Source organism: Ochlerotatus camptorhynchus, unplaced genomic scaffold (assembly GCF_037179485.1).
Source record: "Ochlerotatus camptorhynchus isolate MF236.1 unplaced genomic scaffold, CSIRO-AGI_Acam_v1.1 ptg000228l, whole genome shotgun sequence".
NCBI classification, from domain to species: domain Eukaryota; kingdom Metazoa; phylum Arthropoda; class Insecta; order Diptera; family Culicidae; genus Ochlerotatus; species Ochlerotatus camptorhynchus.
The window spans coordinates 893935-912534 of NW_027040718.1; the positions used below are offsets into that span (position 1 = coordinate 893935).

General features: G+C 40.0%; 3 protein-coding genes across 5 annotated transcripts in view; 2 read left to right on the forward strand and 1 right to left on the reverse strand.

The window, feature by feature from the left end:
• Window positions 1–16012, forward strand: part of LOC135704004 (neuropeptide F) — a 71768-nt gene extending 55756 nt beyond the window's left edge. The window contains exons 3-5 of one of the 3 annotated variants that reach the window (XM_065225369.1): window positions 14959–15078; window positions 15272–15326; window positions 15460–16012. In XM_065225369.1, coding sequence (XP_065081441.1) covers window positions 14959–15078; window positions 15272–15326; window positions 15460–15492 — 208 coding nt within the window. In that variant the 3' untranslated portion in view covers window positions 15493–16012. Of the gene's footprint in view, window positions 1–14958; window positions 15079–15271; window positions 15327–15445 lie in introns of all 3 variants that reach the window. The other 2 variants (XM_065225368.1, XM_065225370.1) reach the window with 2 other exon arrangements.
• LOC135703969 (putative transporter SVOPL) lies at window positions 324–2119 on the reverse strand. Its single transcript, XM_065225325.1, has 4 exons — window positions 1668–2119; window positions 1491–1612; window positions 1043–1430; window positions 324–982 (listed from the first exon to the last, which is right to left on the reverse strand). The coding sequence occupies exons 1-4, from the start codon at window positions 2105–2107 to the stop codon at window positions 403–405; spliced, it is 1530 nt and encodes a 509-aa protein (XP_065081397.1). The 5' UTR covers window positions 2108–2119; the 3' UTR covers window positions 324–402.
• Window positions 16013–16239: 227 nt separating the features above from the next.
• Window positions 16240–17770, forward strand: LOC135703970 (uncharacterized). The gene is made up of 2 exons (XM_065225326.1): window positions 16240–17388; window positions 17456–17770. Exons 1-2 carry the CDS (start codon window positions 16240–16242, stop codon window positions 17768–17770), a joined length of 1464 nt encoding a protein of 487 aa, XP_065081398.1.
• The last annotated feature ends 830 nt before the right edge of the window (window positions 17771–18600 follow it).

Consider the following 18600-nt stretch of genomic DNA (forward strand, 5'->3'; position numbering starts at 1 on the left):
AAAACGAACGTCATATTCGTTCACACGAGCAGCCTACTCTGCTTTTTGAATCTTAAATTATGCGTAAAAAAACTGAGTTTCAATTTTTAGAAAATAAACCAAAGAAAACCTTAAAATAAAGAATACATGACAAAGATAATTATAATGCCTGTACCCTTTCTGTAAGACATAAATTCAAGAAAATAAGGATTGTGTTATGAGTTCCGATGCTTTCCTCCAGAAGCGAGTTTTTAACAACTATATAAGGGTATTAAATAGATATTGTTAAGCCAAGACTATAGCGTGGAATAATGCATCAATAATTCAATCCTGCTCGGGTTTTTATTCGTGCTCATGAAATAGTTGTTAATTGTTTGGGAAATTTAATTAAAAAAAAAACTACACTAATTATAAGAAGTAATACTACCTCGGCAACAATACCGTCAGTGAGGCTCCTGCGATCAAAATTCCAGAAAACATGTAGAATGTCGCTTCACAGTTGTCCTCCATGATGAATCCGATCAAGCTGCTGAACGTGAAACTACTCAATCTCGCCATCATCATGCTCAGCGATACGGCCATAGCTCTTATGTGCGTGGGAAATATAGAAACGGCAGTTCCATTTACCAGTACCATCGTGAATCCAGCCAAGGTGACCTCAGTACAGAACAGCACAATCATCATGTATCGATTGGTCGTAAATAGCAGCACGACTCCGGCGCTGGCTGCCAACACAAAGTTTGCCATCACCATTTTCTTTTGATCTATCCTGCCCAACAGGATGGCGATGGTGATGCTAAATATCGTTCCAAATGCAGCCAAAATCAGGATGGAAATGAATGTTTGATCATGAACTTGAGCGACGCAATTTGCACTAGTAACATTTTGGGCACGCTTAAACATTTGGGTGTTCTTCACCACTGTACAGATGGATTGATTTTCCATGGATTGCTTGGTTGCTTGGTTCATAAGTTCCGGGTACCAAAGGCCCAAGCCGCCATATCTGTTAAATGTTCAGTATTATAATATGTATTAAACCGCTCAAAAATATAAACATACTTACACTGCAAAGGCACTGATCTGCTGTAAACAGCAAACTGCGAAGTATAACACCAAAGGCCATTTCAGTAGCGGAACGGTTTGCTTTCGTAATGATGCCAACAATCCCAGCTTTTGTTGAGAAACTGCTAATTCTGGTTCCAACCTTAAGTCCGTGAAACCTAATAGGGAGCCCTTATTCTTGCGATAGCAATACCGCAGAACGTCTAAGGCCCGATCCACTTTTCCTATAGCTAGGTAAAATTTGGGGCTTTCTGGTACCAATGTAAATGCCATAGCAGCTACCAATCCAGGAATTGTGTACACAATGAACAGCAGGCGCCAAGGTTTGAAGAAGTAGCTTTTCCCTAGCTCTATGATCCAATCATAAGAAAGAATCCACCAGCCGATCACTTGAAATAAATTGCAACTTATTTTTAAAGCTCATATTGGGAATCGAAGTAGAAATCTACGTGCGATGTAAGCCATTGTTAGCATAGCTGCAATTGAGGCAAATGCAATCGTCTGTGCTCGTTTAGATGGCATACAAAATTCTCCCAAGTATGGAAATACCGTTGCTGATGGTGCTGATATACTGTAAATGGATCGTATGAGCTACTGTAGCGATCAAAAAAAACAATACAACTCACCACACACCTGCCATCAATCTGAGTATCAAAAGAGTGGAGAAATCATTCGCAAAACTAGAAACTACCGCGCAAACTGCAGTCGCATACAGCCCGTATCGCATCATCTTTCGTCGACCGCGGGTATCCGATAGATAACCCCACACATAGGAAGAAACCATTATTCCAAGAAATGTCGCTCCACTTAAGAGGCCTTGGTTGCCGGTACTCATCGGTAGGTCACACTTGGCCGCCGGCAGTATCACACTGATTCCCATAGTTTCGCATATGGTGGCCATAATGGTTACACCACAAATCACAATCAACTCCAACTGGGCTCGCCCGAAACCAATGAGCTCTAAAGCATCGTCGAATTTGATCGTTTCAGATTGCTCTGTCTTCCTGACACTTGGCGATTCTGGCTCAAAACCATCGTTCGCAGCCCTAACTAGTTGCGGTGGCATCTCGTAGCTGACTGTATTTACGATTTGAACTCTTTTAAATTCGGGTAACAATTGGATAATATGAAGGTGATAGCAACAAAGAAATGTGTACGCACTCGGAGTCTGGCATTTATAGCCAATAAACACAAACGAGACAATTAGAGTGCGGTCTTTCGAAAACAGCTGGAAGCATTCCTTTTAGGCAAGTTCAAAAAGTTAAGTCGAATCTAATGTCTGATATATCTGTCTGTGAACCTTGTTTCTTATATTTATAGATAGGAATTACTTCTTTTAACGGCAATCATTGGAGATACTAAAAAGAGAGATAATAGTAAAGCAATTGATTTTTTTTTATAAAGTGGTAGTATCCACTATTCATCCATTTTATCTAGTTGAATATTTTTGGTCGCTATTGAAAATTTAGTCGATTGCTGAATTTATGCATGGGCCCAAATTAGGGGCATTTAGGCCGACATTACATCCATTTCCCCTATTTATATTTGTGACACGCCAAACCAAACACGCACTTTGAAAAACATCAAGTTTTATCAACAAGCTTTTATAAATTAACATATCAGGATGAGTATGAATTTGGATGTGGTTGATTAGCCTATAAGCCGACGAATGACTATGAACAAGCTTAACCCAGGAAATTTGCAGTTGTTTTATCAATTTTTATCAGCTCATATCTTTATGAGTGCAGGTAATTGGTGTGCAAATTTTGTCCAAAATAAGTTCAAATAAACTGATTATAGCAGCACTCCCCCACGGCAGTGGTGTAGTGCTGCTTTAAGCAGAAGGTTTAGGAGACATATCTAATTGGCGTAGGTAATTTTTATCCTAAAATTACATTTTTTGTCTAGTTCGGATATTTTAAGGGCTCAATCACTATTAATTCATTTTTTGTAACATCAAAATATTGACTTAGCCGAGTCTAGTACTGATGAGACCGTTTACTTACGGTTAACTCTAGGTTAAAGGGATGACAGTTTTAAGGAACGGAATAGGGGAGGAGTTTGAGCTGGCGCCGGTGGTGTAGTGGTAAACGTGACTGCTTTCTAACCCCAATGGGTCTGGGTTCAATCCCAACCGTGGTCGGTGGGATTTTTCTGAGGCATGAAAATCTCTGGTCATGTCTTCCTTCGGAAGGGGTAGTACAGCCGTTGGTCCTTGCCCAATATGTGTTTGAATTAGTGCGATATCATACGCAGGTTTGGAAGCTGCCTTCCTGCACATTCGATTGCCGTCAATGGATGGCAATCGATGCCCGTTGGTGATGATGATGATGATGATGTTTTTGTTTTGGCACCGTTTATGGCAAAATAGTGAACTGTTCATAAACTTAACGGCAAATAACTCACCAACACTTAATCGTTTCGGTAGTATCGGTAACGTGGGGCCTCCCTTGGCTCAGTCGGTAAAGGTGCAGCTACAAAGCAAGACCATGCTGGAGGTGACTGGATTCGATTCCCGATCCGGTCTAGGAATTTTTCGGGTTGGAAAATTTCTCGATTCCCTGGCAATAGAGTATGATTGTACTTGCCACACAATTAAACTAATGCAAAAATGGTAGCAGGCATCGAAAGCTCTCAATTAATAATTGTGGAAGTGCATCTAGAACACTAAGTAGAGAGCACGCAATAAGCTAATATGCCATAAGCAATAAGCTTGAAATGCGAAGAAGAAGAAGAAGAAGAAGAAGAACAAGAAGAAGAAGGAGAAGGAGAAGAAGAAGGAGAAGAAGAAGAAGAAGAAGTATCGGTAACGAAGTATTTGAATAATCAGTTTTTGACAACACTGAGTGATACCCAATATACTACATTGAAGGGGATATTTTACAGTTGCGTTGCGTTGCGCAAAATTATGCAATCTGTGATTCATGCTTCCTACCCTGTATGAATGAAATCTCGCGTCACTTTTCAAATAGATCAATGTAACAAATGTAAACAAATCGAGTTACGCGATACAAACTATTGCTCTTCTATCATTGTATGTGATACAAAAACATCCAACCTAATTTACTTTCATTTATTTAAATAAGATAATTATTGATCAAAAATTGTCCAATCTACAGTTTGAAATGATGGGTACATGATTGTTACTTCGGTCATTCGGACTGCCTAACATGATTGGTGCTCATTTTCCAAAAGCGGGGCCAATCTAAAGTTAGGTACTATAATCTGAAATCTGTGAAAGGGAATCTAGTATCATGTAGACCAAACGTCCAATGTAACACTCATTGATTATGTCATTGAGAAAAATCGTCCAATGTAACATGTCCGATGTACAACTCGACATGTCAAAACGTCCTATGTGTTTTTTTCTATGTTGTATCATGAAATTCAAAGTAAAATTGTGATTTTACCGTTTCTTCTTAATTTTCAACGTTGTTGACTACACGTACTCTGACTACATTCAAAATACTATTGCAAAATGTATTGTTTTTAAACAGTTATAATAATATTCTGTCGAACTTCAACTTCGATTTTCTCAAAATGGTGGATATGTTACATTGGTCTATTTGAAAAGTGACGCGAAAAATCACGATTTTGCTTAACTGGTAGCTCGCCCACGCATGCTAACACTACCATCACTACCTGATAGTGGTGTTAGTATGCGTGGGTGACCTACCAGTTACGCTAAAGTGACGATCAAATGCATCGTTTACAAAAGCAGATAAGTCCCTTTAAAAAAGTAATCGAGAAATCCCTTTTTTGAAGTCTTTCACCAAATTCACTATCTTGACAGATTACACCGGAAACGCCTTGATCAACGTTACAGGGCTTGTGTATATGTTTTTCGTTGCACTGGAGCGCATATTTCGTGACAACGGAACGAGAATACAGCTGGTGAATAACATAAATATTCCAGCCCAGTTAGCTACCTTGGTGATGCTATTGCAAAACACTATTTTTGAAGACTGTCACGATGTTGTATGTATGTATGTATGTATGTATGTATGTAAAGGATACCACTCATTGTTGCAAGGCACAGCCATTAGACAGTGGCTCCAAGTATGACTTGATCAAGTACGATACCTGGTTGTATTCAATTAACCATTGTAAGAAGGTCCAAAAACGGAGGGGCGGACCCGTACGCAGATACACTTACGCGCAATCCGCGGGATCAGGAGAATCGCCTTCCAATGATAAAATCCTACAACCCGATGTAGAACAAGCCATCATACGTGGGAATATATATATATATTTATATCGGCATTACCCGATTTTTTACAATTTACCCGATTACACAATTTTGACTTCTTAGCTTTTCAAAATCTTTAATAAATGCAAATCTTATCATCTGACCTATTCCGCGAGTCGTGCGAATCTCCACCACCAATGAGTCAACAAAAGTCACGCACTAGTGGGGTGACTCTCCGTGCAATCAAATGGCGACCACGGTCACCCTACTAGCGACAGAGAGCCATACTACTCGCAGAACAGGCCTGCAGGTGACGTTTAAAGCTCCACAATTTTACTGAAAATCTAAGAAAATTATTAAACAGAATTTAATAATATAACTGCAGAGCACAAGCAGTTTAAATATACTGAGGACGTGTTGCCAAAATCGAACGGATACTTTATATGTTTATTAATTTATCTTACCTTGATGGACCAACTACTTACCTGTCCTTAATGGTCATAAGCTCCAATCGGTATTTCCCGGTACATCCGATCACGATCCTTTACAACATTTGGCCGACCTAGTTGGAGGTTACCACCGCGCATCATCGCAACCACTCAGCACTTTCTTCCTCTTCACTAAATTGAAGGGCTTCTAGGGAAACTATTTTCTTGCGGACCGCGTTGCGGTCGGACTTCAATGTTCTTCTCCTTCTTTTTCTCTTTTTTTGAACTACAAACCTACTGTGCTACACTAATACACTGTTTCGAGAAGTTGAATCCCGGAGACAGGTTGACTCTAGAAATACTCAGAGGGAGAGTTTAGAAGACTGTCACGATGTTCACATAAAACTAAATTATAGGTTCAAAATGTTTTAACTTTGTATTCATCATCCATACAAATCCAGAGATTAAAAATTTGCGGTCGATCAGCGGCTTTGTAAGTTTTTAAAAATATTTGCTTCTTGACATTGATGTTAATATAAAAAAATAATCTCAAAAGATTTTACTTGTTTTTTATTTGTATTACAAAAGTCAAATAGTATCCAATTGTACTTTTCATACGCAAAATTATAATTATTTAAATCTCAAAAATTACATTTCAACCGCCATCTCAATACTCCTCACGCTTTCCTCGTGAAGCGCTCGTGTTTATTTACATTGCTCGATTGGAACCGCGTTTGATTCGATTGGAACTTTTTGGCTTCAGTCTTCGCGCGTCTCTTATTAATGGGGTGTTTACATCTGTGCGGATTTACTCGCGCTAGTGTACTCGCCAACTAGCACGAATTTCAGTTGCTCCTGAAATGTCATGCTGGTAGACGCTGATGCCCTGTTTATATAGTGCTAGTGAGCTCTTTTGCTAGCAGCTAGCTCATTAGCGTTAGTGAAATAGCATAAGTGTAAACAACCCATAAACAGCGTCTCTGGATCGAACCACTTGGCTTATTGAAGTGAATGACTGGGAATGCTGATGAAAATGCCAGTGACACAGGAGGGGATGTGTCGTAAATTAATTTATACGAAAGTTAGAAGATACTGAGAGGTAAGAACATATCATCGGTAAGAGACGTGTGTGTGAGAAAATTTGCGGAAAAATCTAAGGGCACCGGTGGGTTCGCAAATTTTCTCACACACACGTCTCTCACCGATGACATGTGCTTCTCTCAGTATCTTCTAACTTTCGTATAAACAAATAAAATTGACTACAAGTCGTTAACCGTAGTCCAATTATAAATTAATTTTAACCAATTGTTGTACCTACTGTTGATTCTGATAAAGGATACAGGTGTGAATTGGGATGAATAGCGCACACTTCGGGAAGTAACTCTTCTTGTAGCTCGGCCTGCACTAGCTCACTTACAGGCGCTGGAGAACGAAAGGATATAGAGAGTGGGTCATTAGACTGATTCAAAATTTGCAATTTTCGGTCCACATTGCTCAAACGGCTCCAAATTAGGTCCTAATTAGCCTCCCAAAACTTGCAGCTTATAATGAAATTACTATGGGAAAGCCAAATTTTTTGTTCATTTCAATCTAACAATTCACGTTTTTTTTTTTTACTTTAAATGATCTTTATTTCTTGAACTTGTGTGCTTCACATGTATTAATTTTCAAGTGACACAGATCCCAAGCAACACAGAAAACATCTCAATTATTTTATTTTTTTCATTTAAGTTGTCCAGAAATCCCTTAAATGGTACCAGAAATACATTTTGATACGACACAGTTTCAAGTTTGTTGCTTTATTTACTCTAGGTCCCAACAATAAAACTCAACTGTTTCAATTAGTTATATGCTACGTGATACTGTATGAAACACTTGAACAACAAATCTAACTCAATAAAACATTATGTTTCTTAAACTTTGGTGCAACATAGCGTGAGCTATATGGTTTTTGTACCTTTTGAGCAACTGTTTCGAGATGTTACAAAAAAATTTGACGAACCAAGCTGCGTTGAAGAACCTTTTTTTTTTTTCATTCCGCAATGAACTTTCGACTGTTTCGGTCTAGTATTGCTTGCACTCCGTTATCAGTACTAGTTTTTCTCCTATTGAGTTTTTTTTTCAATCCGTTTTTATACTGAGTGGTGTTGTAGTATACAACAGTGTAGTGAGCATCGCGGAATTGCAATTGCCGTTTAACCGTTCGAGAAAGGAAGCAGTCACTTCCGGAAGCAGCTACCCCAAAATGTGGCTACTGCAAGGATACTCTGCATGCTTTGGTTGATTGCCCGAAGTACAAACAGCAGGGAGAAAAAATTAAGCGGTCTTTGCAAGCTCGCTCCAAGAGGTCACTTGCAGAACTCTTAAAAACACCGCTTCATTTTCCCAAACCACCCCAAAAAGCAAAAACACATACTCCATTTTGCCAGATGATGATCAGGGCTCTGACTCAGAGGTTGGTGAAGGTAGTCCTCGTAAGACCTCTCGTATGGACTCCCAACCTTGACAAATTTAAGAGGTAGCGGAAATGTACCGAAACCCCCTCCACCGGGATTTAATTCTTGTAATTTTAATAAGGACTTTCCGCCACTTCCGGGATCATCTAAAACCCCAGATATCCCATTTTTTTTTTTCAACCAGAAGAACAGCTGAAAATCAGCAAGAACATGCTCCCATGTTCACGTTTTCTGGAATTGTGGAGAGCATCTTCAATATATTCAACGTCTCTGACTCAACGAGGAACATTATTAATTTAGTGCTTCCAATTGTGAAAACTCTTTTGAAGCAACTAGCTTCTAGGTGGTCCTTCCTTGCATCGATCATATCTTTTGATGGATAATTTTCCGAATGAGGTCGAGGATGTGATCTCTGTTCTTCAGTGGAACTGTAGAAGTCTTATACCGAAACTTGACACATTCAAATTATTACTTTGTGAAACATGGCTTTCTTCAGACACCGATCTCCCTTTCCACGATTTTAACATTATTCGCCTTGATCGAGCAGATTCGTATGGAGGGGTGCTTCTAGGGATTAATAAGCTCCATTTCTTTTATAGAATCGATCTGCCTTCAGTGACAGGCATTGAAGTTGTCGCATGTCAGGTAAATATTCGAGGTAAACGCCTCAGTATCGCCTCAGTATATCTTCCTCCAAGAACTGCGATTTCTCGCCAAGGTCTCTCCGATATCTGAGCCTAGGTTGAGCTTATGAGATTTTAACTCCCACACAAATAAAAATTCTGAATTTTAATTGTCATGTAAACATTCATTCACGTAAACTTGTATTTCATCTCACGCAACCGAGCAACTTGTAAACAATGTTGTTTACAAAGATGGGCTTTTGTATACAATATTTGCTACATTGCATGAAATATGTCAGAACTTTACATGATATATAATGTAAACTTATATCATATGTGACGCTCCATTTATGTGCATTATATTGAACAGAAATTTACACTACTTTTTCGAACTGTGCACGGTACAGGTTGGGGGGAACTGTACGATGACAACCACTCAACCCTGATAAACGACCTTTGCGATAACTTCAATATGACAATTCTAAACACTGGGGAAGTAACACGAGTGGCCAAACCTCCAGCAAGAGAAAGCAGATTAGACCTCTCCCTCTCTTCGAGTTCGCTATCGTTGGATTGCTCGTGGAAAGTAATTCAAGATCTCTACGGTAGTGACCACTTACCAATCAAAATTTCTATTACCAATGGTTCATCGTCCACCCACTCGGTTGATATCGCGTACGATCTCACGAAAAACATCGACTGGCAAAATTTTGCGTTCGCGGTTCTCGGTGGTACTGATTCGGTTGAGATACTCCCTCCGCTGGATGAGTACTCCTTTTTATCGCGACTTATCGTTGATAGCGCTCTTCAAGCACAGACAGTTCCGGGTGTTTTCGTTCGCAAACGACATCCCACTCCGTGGTGGGATAAGAATTGCACCGAAGCAAACAGCGAGATGTCCACCGCGTTTAAACGCTTCCGCAAACACGGTAAGTTCGGGGATTTCGAGCGGTACACCGACCTCGAGAAAACTTTTAAGGGCTTGATTAAAGCCAAAAAACGCGGTTACTGGCGTCGGTTCGTCGATGGTTTGTCACGAAAGACTTCCATAAGAACACTCTGAAATGTCGGCAGGAGAATGCGAAACGCGTCATCACCGGTCAACGAAGACAAGGAGTACTCAGACAGTTGGATATTCAGCTTCGCGCGGAAAGTTTTCCCGGATTCGGTGTCGGTTCAAACCAACGTTTGTGATCGTCCGTCGAGTAATAACGAAATAGATTCCCCTTTTTCGATGGTGGAATTCTCACTTGCTCTCCTTTCATGTAACAACTCAGCTCCAGGAATGGATAGAATCAAGTTCAACTTGCTCAAAAATCTCCCAGACGTCGCGAAGAGACGCTTGTTGAACTTATTCAATCAATTTCTGGAGCACAACATTGTTCCGGATGACTGGAGGCAAGTAAGAGTTATCGCCATTCGAAAACCCGGTAAACCCGCGTCGGATTACAACTCGTACCGTCCCATCGCGATGCTGTCCCGTATACGGAAATTGTTGGAGAAAATGGTTCTTTTTCGTCTAGACAAATGGGTCGAGGTAAAGGAACGAGCGACTGTCTTGCATTGCTTTCAACTGAAATTCAACTGACTTATGCGCAAAAACAGAAAATGGGTTCAGTTTTCTTGGACATTAAGGGGGCATTTGATTCTGTTTGTATCGATGTCCTTTCGGATAAACTCCACGATAGTGGGCTTTCACCAATTATGAACAACTATTTGAGCAACTTGTTGTCTGAGAAATATATGAGCTTTTCTCATGGAAACTCGACAACTTCACGAATTAGTTAAATGGGACTCCCCCAGGGCTCATGTTTAAGCCCCCTCCTTTATAATTTTCATGTAAAAGACATTGATGGTTGTCTTGATGAAAATTGCTCGCTAAGGCAGCTTGCAGATGACGGCGTTGTGTCCGTTATAGGACCAAGTGCACCGGACCTGCAAGGACCATTGCAAGATACCTTAGACAATTTGTCTACTTGGGCTATGAAGCTGGGTATCGAATTCTCTCCGGAGAAAACTGAGCTGGTTGTTTTTTTTCTTTTTTTTTTTCTAGGAAGCATCATTCTGCACAGTTACAGCTTCAGCTAATGGGTAAAACAATCACTCAAAGCATTTCTTTTAAGTATTTAGGTGTCTGGTTCGATTCCAAATGCACATGGGGAAAACATATTGCATATCTAAAACAAAAATGCCAGCAAAGGATTAATTTTCTTCGTATAATTACCGGTGGTGGGGCGCCCACTCGGAAGATCTGATCAGGTTGTACCGAACAACCATCCTTTCGGTTTCAGAGTACGGCCAACAATCAATACGAAACTAACGATTTTAAATTGGCTCACCACTTTAGTAGCCTATTGGTCCCAAGCAAACGATTAACGTACCCTATTCTAGTTGAAATTCTATTACTACACTATGTTTGTTTTGATTCGCTATGAAAGTTTGACAGATAACATCAGGGGTGTGTGGATTCATGCAGAACATGCAGGGGTGAGTGAAATAGCTTGGGACTGCTTGGGACCGTTGTTCTGGTACTGAGTGAGCCAAAAATAAGAATGATTTTCTTCGGGACCCAGCGGTCTTAGAGTTACCTCTATGGTACGGCAGCCTTTGCTTCCAATCCACAGCAAAAACACACATCCTTAAAATTCAACGAATCCAATACCGTTGCCTTCGTATTGCACTAGGCTGTATGCACTCGACTCATACGATTAGCCTCAAAGTACTCGTTTCGCTGAGCTGTCTTTCCGATTTCTCATTGGTTGTGAAGTAATGCATCCTTTGGTAGAACACTTTGAAAAGCTGCTCGATCGAAATCCTCAAACAAGATTCATGAGTTTGTACTATGAGTACATGACGCTGGAGGTTGGTCCTTCTTCATTGATCTCCAATCGTGATTGCTTTCAAGCCTTCTATAGTTACTCTGTAAATTTTGATCTGACCATGATGCAAGAAATCCATGGAGTACCAGATCATCATCGGTCGATGGTTGTTCCCTCAATTTTTGCAATCAACCACAATGTAAGTAACGATAAAAGTTTTTTCACAGATGGGTCGACCATAAATGCTTCCACTGGATTTAGTATATTTAATCAATTTCATAGCGCCTCCTATAAACTGAAAAAAAAAACTATGCTCCGTATACGTTGCGGAACTCGCAGCCATATTTTACGCAGTACAGCGAATTGTCTCACTCCCTTTTGACCATTATTTCATTTTTACGGGTAGTCTTAGCTCATTGAAAGCTATTCGTTCAATGAGGCCGATGAAGCACTCCCCGTATTTCCTGCCTTAAATACGATCTAAGCTGAGTGGTTTATCCAACTGCTCCTATACTATCACCTTAGCTTGGGTCCCATCTCATTACTCAATTCCGGGTAATGAGAAAGCGGACTCGTTGGCTAAGGTGGGCGCTATGGAACTCGATATTTTTGAGCGACAAATCGCCTTCAACGAATTTTTCTCCATTGCTCGTCAGCAAGTCCTCATCAGTTGGCAACAAAAATGGAATGATGGTGATTTGGGAAGATGGTTACATTATATTCTCCTACATGTGTCGAACAAACCATGGTTCAAAGGGTTGGACATGAGCCGTAACTTTATACGCGTTATGTCAAGGTTTATGTCCAATCACTGTTCGTTAGACTCGCACTTCTATTGAATTGGGCTCTCAGGCAGCAATTTATGTGCGTGTGACAGTGGTTATCATGATATCGAGCATGTTGTTTGGTCATGTACCCTACGCCATGTTGTCAGATCTGAGTTATTCGCATGCGAAAGGTTGAAATGCGAACAAGACGAAGAAGTTAATGGTGCAAACATTATCACGCATACGGTATGCTTTTTAAAATGTTAGATGCCGCGATCACGATCGAACCACTTGGCTTATTGAAGTGAATGCTTGCATCGATTTGCTTGGGACCGAAGCGAGTACCAAAGCTGAGCCAAAAAGTTTAGCACATTTCTTCGGGACCTTCTGGTCTTAGAGTTACCTCTAGCTAAAGACTGGAACGCGCAAAAATTGGTCGACAAAAAAATCGTTTCTTTCAGTCAAAATTCATATCACAAAAATCTTCTTATTATTCTTTTAGTAGTTCAATTTATATATTTAAAGGGAAAAATGTTCGTTTATTTTCATGGTTTGCCAAATTCGAACTGCCGTGCCTTCCGCTTAACCCTTTTCATTAAATTTTGCACAGTGGTCTCATCGACCTTATTCGCCGCCGAACGCCAGTTAGATTTAAACTGCTGCTCGTTTTCCATGGATTTATTAGTTTTTTTGAGATTCCGTTTGACCAAGGTCCAATACCGTTGGATAGGGCGGAGTTCTGGGCTGTTGGGAGGGTTGTGGTCTTTGGGTACCACAACCACGTTGTTCGCATCGAACCACTCGATTGCCTTTTTCCCATAGTGGTAGCTTGCCAAGTCCGGCTAGAACAGCACAGGTCTATTATTTTACTTTAGGAATGGTAGCAGCCGCTTTTCCATGCACTCCTGGACGTAGATCTTTTGATTGATGGTTCCCGTAGTAATGAAAATGCCGCTTTTTAGACCACACGTGCATATGCCCTGCCAGGCGAGAAGTTTTTTTCAGAAAATTTCACCCACCTTCCCTTTTCCTGATGCGGTATAAAACTCCTGTCCCGGAAGCTGCTTGAAAACCGCCTACACATAAGTTTCGTCGTCCATAACGACACAGTCGAACTTTGAGAGCAGATTCGTATACAGCTTTCGAGACCACTGGTTTGCCGACGTGTTTTGTTTGTAATCTCGGTTCGCCATCTTCACCGTCTTAAACGTCGACAACCCGGCTCGTTTCTTGACCCACTGCACAGTAGTATGGGAGACATTGAGCTTGCCAGCAACGTCCCGAATGGAGAGGTTAGGATTCCGCTTATATTTCACCGTTACCTTCTTCGTCGTCGCTGCCACGTCCGGATTACGATTGCTGCCGCTTCCAGGCTTCCTGGCGGTCGGCAGACGCTCCCCGAACACTTTTAAAACGTTTGTCACGGTCGATTTGGCCACATCCAGCAATTTTGCATGACATGCTTCTCCTCTTGCTTGGACGTAATTTTGAAAACTGGAGAGCAAACGGTGAAAACTCATCATAGCAACCATTGTATATACACTCAACTTCCAAATGCAGCATTTCAGGTTTATTTAATGCATTTTTAACAGAAATACACCAATTTGAAGTTAACCAATTTTTGCGCGTTCCAGACTTTATATCTTCTAGATAATTTCAAGTATCTTCTTCATCCAGTATGGGTGAATTGACGATATTTCACGGGTGTTTGACCAGTTATAGTTATAATATAATACATTTCACTCATCGCTTCACTTCGCCATAAAAATGTGTTTCGGAACCATGAAGTCATTAGATGTTATAATGATATAGTACTTGTAAGTTACAATAATACAATACAAGTTACAATTTGACACATAAAACCTTAGTAATTTCCATTTAATTCCACTACCTTATTTGCTTATCTTGATAGATACGCGTATTTTGTATACAATGTGCAGACTTCTTCAGTGTCTTGTACTAATACTTACTTGTAGTACAAGACACTGAAGAAGTCTGCACATTGTAGACGAAATACGCGTATCTGTCATGATATGCAAATATGGTAGTAGAATTAAATGAAAATTACTAATCCTTCTCTCTCTCTCTCTCTTTATACACTAAGCTGCCCACATTCATCAGAATACATTAAACCTGTTACATACGCTTTCAGAGAGTTACAATTATGATTCGTTAGCGTTCACTCAAAGTGAACATTCATTAATCAAAAAATCACAGATTGTGACACGTTCAAAGCGAAAATTTCAGATTTTATGTGTCAAACACATACAATCTCTTTTTATAACATTATAACATCTAATGAATTAATAATTCCGGAAAAAAATATAGCTAAGTGACTTCAATGTGATGTAAAATATAAGAGTTTCAGGGGCCAATCAATATTTTTAAATAAAATTCCCTATTTCGTTATCCAAAAATGGAAGAACGGAACAGTTTCGAAAAAATAAATGGCTGTGTAGTACATAGATAATCCTTTTATAAAACATCTGATAAACCACATGAAATGGAACCTGCATGCCAACCTTACAAAAAGACCATAAACCATATCCTACGCGTTCTTTTCTCCAAATCAATTCAAATCCACTCCCACCTTAAAGTGCGAAAGCGTCTATTCTATCTATATTTCTTCTTGTAGGTTGGCACGCAGTGAACTTCCCCCCAATTATAACGGTATTCACTCGGGACTTGACAAAATTATCGGATATTTCATCCTAGAAGCAATCGATAGAGCTCATTCATCCGATGCTAGACCAAGGTGAGGGGTCTCTGACCTCATATAGAAAATTAAACTTCTTTCAAGTCCTCCTACACATGTAGCAAACAGCACTTCTACATGTAAGAGCACACAACTTTTCCACTTTTATCTATCGTAGAATTTGTTACCCTTGTACCTAGCTTGGAATGTTGCTACCTATATTTGTACAACAATTTCTTCCGTTTATTTTCAGATTTGGCAAAAGGGGCTATCTTAACCCAGTTGGTTATGGCCAGGATGAACAGGAGGTAAATCTTCATCTCAATCGTTAGAACTAAAAAACCAAACGAAACGTTGTCCGTCTATGTACTGCTATCAACACACTGCGTCTCTGTTCTTTCCCCACAATTTTTCAATAATTCTCTAGCGTAACTATTACAGGATGATTGGCAGGATTCAACGTTTTCAAGATGAACAGAACAGCCTCAATTAAGATGAATGGACCGACCGAAAAAGAGCGAACTATGCCCGGCCATCGCGTAATTAGCACCATTCATCGAGAATCAAAGTAGTCTGAATTTGTTTGAAATCAAAAACAATAACAACTGGAAGCATACTTGAAGACAAAAGAAAATAAAAATATTATTGCAACATCACAACGATTGTCATAATTGGACTTTAGTGAACAAAAAACAATGACGAATATCATATAATCTTCTCACGTTAAACTGTAATCAGTGTATATGAAGCGAGCGTTATGCGCCACAAAAATCAGACATTTATAAAAGTAGTTCAATGTCGTTGATCAAACAATTAACTTGTGATGAATTAAATAATTACTGCTGCGATTGTTTTCAACGAAAGGAGATATGTAAATAAAAGTAGATTGTACAGAAAATTCTATTCCAGCATTAACTGAGTGTCAAAAAAAAATGCTGCATAGACATGCTTTTTTGACCGTTGAGCAGAAATAAAGTTCACAAATCAGAACGCACACGATGAATCGTTATTATTTTTATCCGAAACAATGTCCACACAACCACACTCAAGCCAAAATCAAATCGTAAATCGTTACACCCATGCAATTTAAAACAGCATTGAGTATGCCCTAAACCACTACTGAACGCACCCTTTTGCAACTGAAACTTCAAACTCGAACTGACGGTTTGAGCACCCGATCACGTGCGCCTTGATTAACAACCATAAACAATCAGTGACATTATGGCTCCACGGAGACCTAAACCCAAAGTAGACAACTGTACGTACGTGCAGCAGTTGTTTAAAAATTTCTTAAACCAGAACCAATCCAAGAAAGTACCCGAAGTTCTCCCAAAATCTATAGCACGACCGGTACAGCGATTTCCGATTGGCAAAAACAGTGACCGAGACAGTCTGTTTCGGCAAGGTGTGAAACGAAACCTTCTAAAAGTTCAAAACGATGCCGAACAACCCAATACGGTGAAGGAATTTTTCGCACAGGGTGCGAATAAACCTCATCCGGAGGTCAATCCAACCGTTGCGAACCAGCCAGTTCATGCGCGGTTTAAACGTCATGAGGGATCCGATAAGTTTGTGAAGTGCCAGCTAAGTCCTAATGCACCCCCACGTGGCCTGGCGCAGTGGCTTAGTTTCCGCAAAAAGACTTCAAATGAGCAGAAAATGACTGAGCAGCAGAACAAACCGAATAAGAAGATTGGTGAATACTTGGAACTTCCGGGAACCTTTTTTTCCGGAAGAGAACCAATGACGCTTCCCTTCGAGGCACCCAAAAATGGGAATAAAACGCTGATGAGCGTTGGTTCAACATTCATTCCCCCAGCCACCTCGACACCATTCGACGGAAATCCAATCGTTTGCTCTCCGATCATTTTGGATCCAGTGGAGCTAACGCGTAAAAAAGTTATCAATCTACTGCCAGCAAATGACAGTGAATGCTTTCTGCAAAGGGTCGGAACGATGCTTGATCAATGGTGTGCTTCAATCTCCGATAGCAAAAGCTCTCCTCTGGACCGAAACTACTGCACATTGAAAGAACATTGGAGACTACAATCGAAAAACATGCCATCTGAAACTACAGAACCAACTTTTCCAGCAAGTCTTGTCGAGCGCAGCAGTTGGAAGGATCATTCAATGCTAAGCAATCAGATGCATCATCAGTATCGGAAGCAAAATCATTCGCCATCACTGTTTAGCATTGTTCCTCGAGAAAATACTAGTGTGGTTAATCTAAACGATACATCAGCTTTCATCGAAGTTCAACTAGGCTGCGATCGTATGTCTAGACCATTCCCTGAGCACGACACGACCTATCATTCGTTTCAGACACTATTACCACGATCCAATAAACGAAAGATTGTCGATTCTCTGCTGGTAAGCATGCTTCGGCAAAAATTAAAATAATAATAATAATAATAATAATGTTCACTTTCGTTTTCAGACTGCATCACCACCATCGCCAATCAGTAACGTAAAGCAGATTTTAAACGAAGATATTTCGTTTGGAAGTCCATCGAAGCCGAAATCCAGCCATGAAACATTCCAGTTTGAATTTGATTTTACGCAGCCGAGCCATTCATTTGACGATATCTTCAGCTTCGATGAACCACGAAGGAATGATTCCTTTTGCTTCTTTCCTCCAAGTCCGGATATAGCCGATCATGGCTCCTCGAATGATACGTTATTTATCACTTTGGACCCCCGAGAAAACAACAAAAGTAGTAGTAAGGACAGTTTATTCGACCTATTTCCTTGAATTGCTCGGAATTGAATCGTATTAAACTTGTTAACACAATCATAAGTTTGCTTAAATTTTTCATCATCTTTATTTGTAAAACGAACTTCCCTCAGTTGATTTAGTAGAGAGTAAAAAAACCGAATTAATCCATCTACCGTTGACTTGTGACTTGCCCATTATATCTAATTAATGTTTGCTTTGTGTCGAATTTGTTGCAGAAACTACTGGTTCACACAAGTTTGGTTTATCGTATATCGGTAATTCCGGCCCCGCCGACCAGCTTGGCATTAAGCTTTACTGAGATCTCAGCAAAAGTAATGTGGCGATGGCTATGCATCGGAAGATGTATCGCTGAATCTTAGCAAGCAAGCGTCCCTTTTTGCTGATAGCTTAGTATAAATTATTGCCGAGCTACTTAAAGGTGCGAGAATTACCGAGATTCAACAAATTAATTATGCACCTGTCGAATGGTATATGACACTTGGCCCTCTGGGCCTCGGTTCGAAAGTCGGTTTTCTAAGCGAAGTCGTTAAATTTATTGTTTTCGAAATTACACAGAAGTTCGGTAAAAAAAAAGACTACCAATCATACGGTAATGTACAAAATTTTACTACTTAAATATAACTGAGCAGTCAGATATTGTTTGGCAGCCCAATAATCATGTTTTCTGAACTCATCAGTCAAGGGGCAATCAACTCTGCACACCTCAATCTGTGCCGATAGTTTTCGCTGTGCCGAAACGTGCCAATGAAGTATCCCATGAGTTTGGCAACTCTGAAATTTAAATGACTTTTGTGACTGTGATTATTTGCTTGTGATTGTGCAAGAAAACGAAGCGTGATAAAAAT

Excerpts from the sequence above, each read along its gene's own strand:
- LOC135703970 (XM_065225326.1), top strand. The coding sequence starts at position 16,240 with ATGGCTCCACGGAGACCTAAACCCAAAGTAGACAACTGTACGTACGTG. Across the intron at positions 17,389-17,455 it reads AGATTGTCGATTCTCTGCTG|ACTGCATCACCACCATCGCC; the intron begins GTAAGCATGCTT and ends TTTCGTTTTCAG.
- LOC135703969 (XM_065225325.1), bottom strand. The coding sequence starts at position 2,107 with ATGCCACCGCAACTAGTTAGGGCTGCGAACGATGGTTTTGAGCCAGAA. Across the intron at positions 1,613-1,667 it reads AGATTGATGGCAGGTGTGTG|TATATCAGCACCATCAGCAA; the intron begins GTGAGTTGTATT and ends ATCCATTTACAG. Across the intron at positions 983-1,042 it reads CAGATCAGTGCCTTTGCAGT|ATATGGCGGCTTGGGCCTTT; the intron begins GTAAGTATGTTT and ends AACATTTAACAG.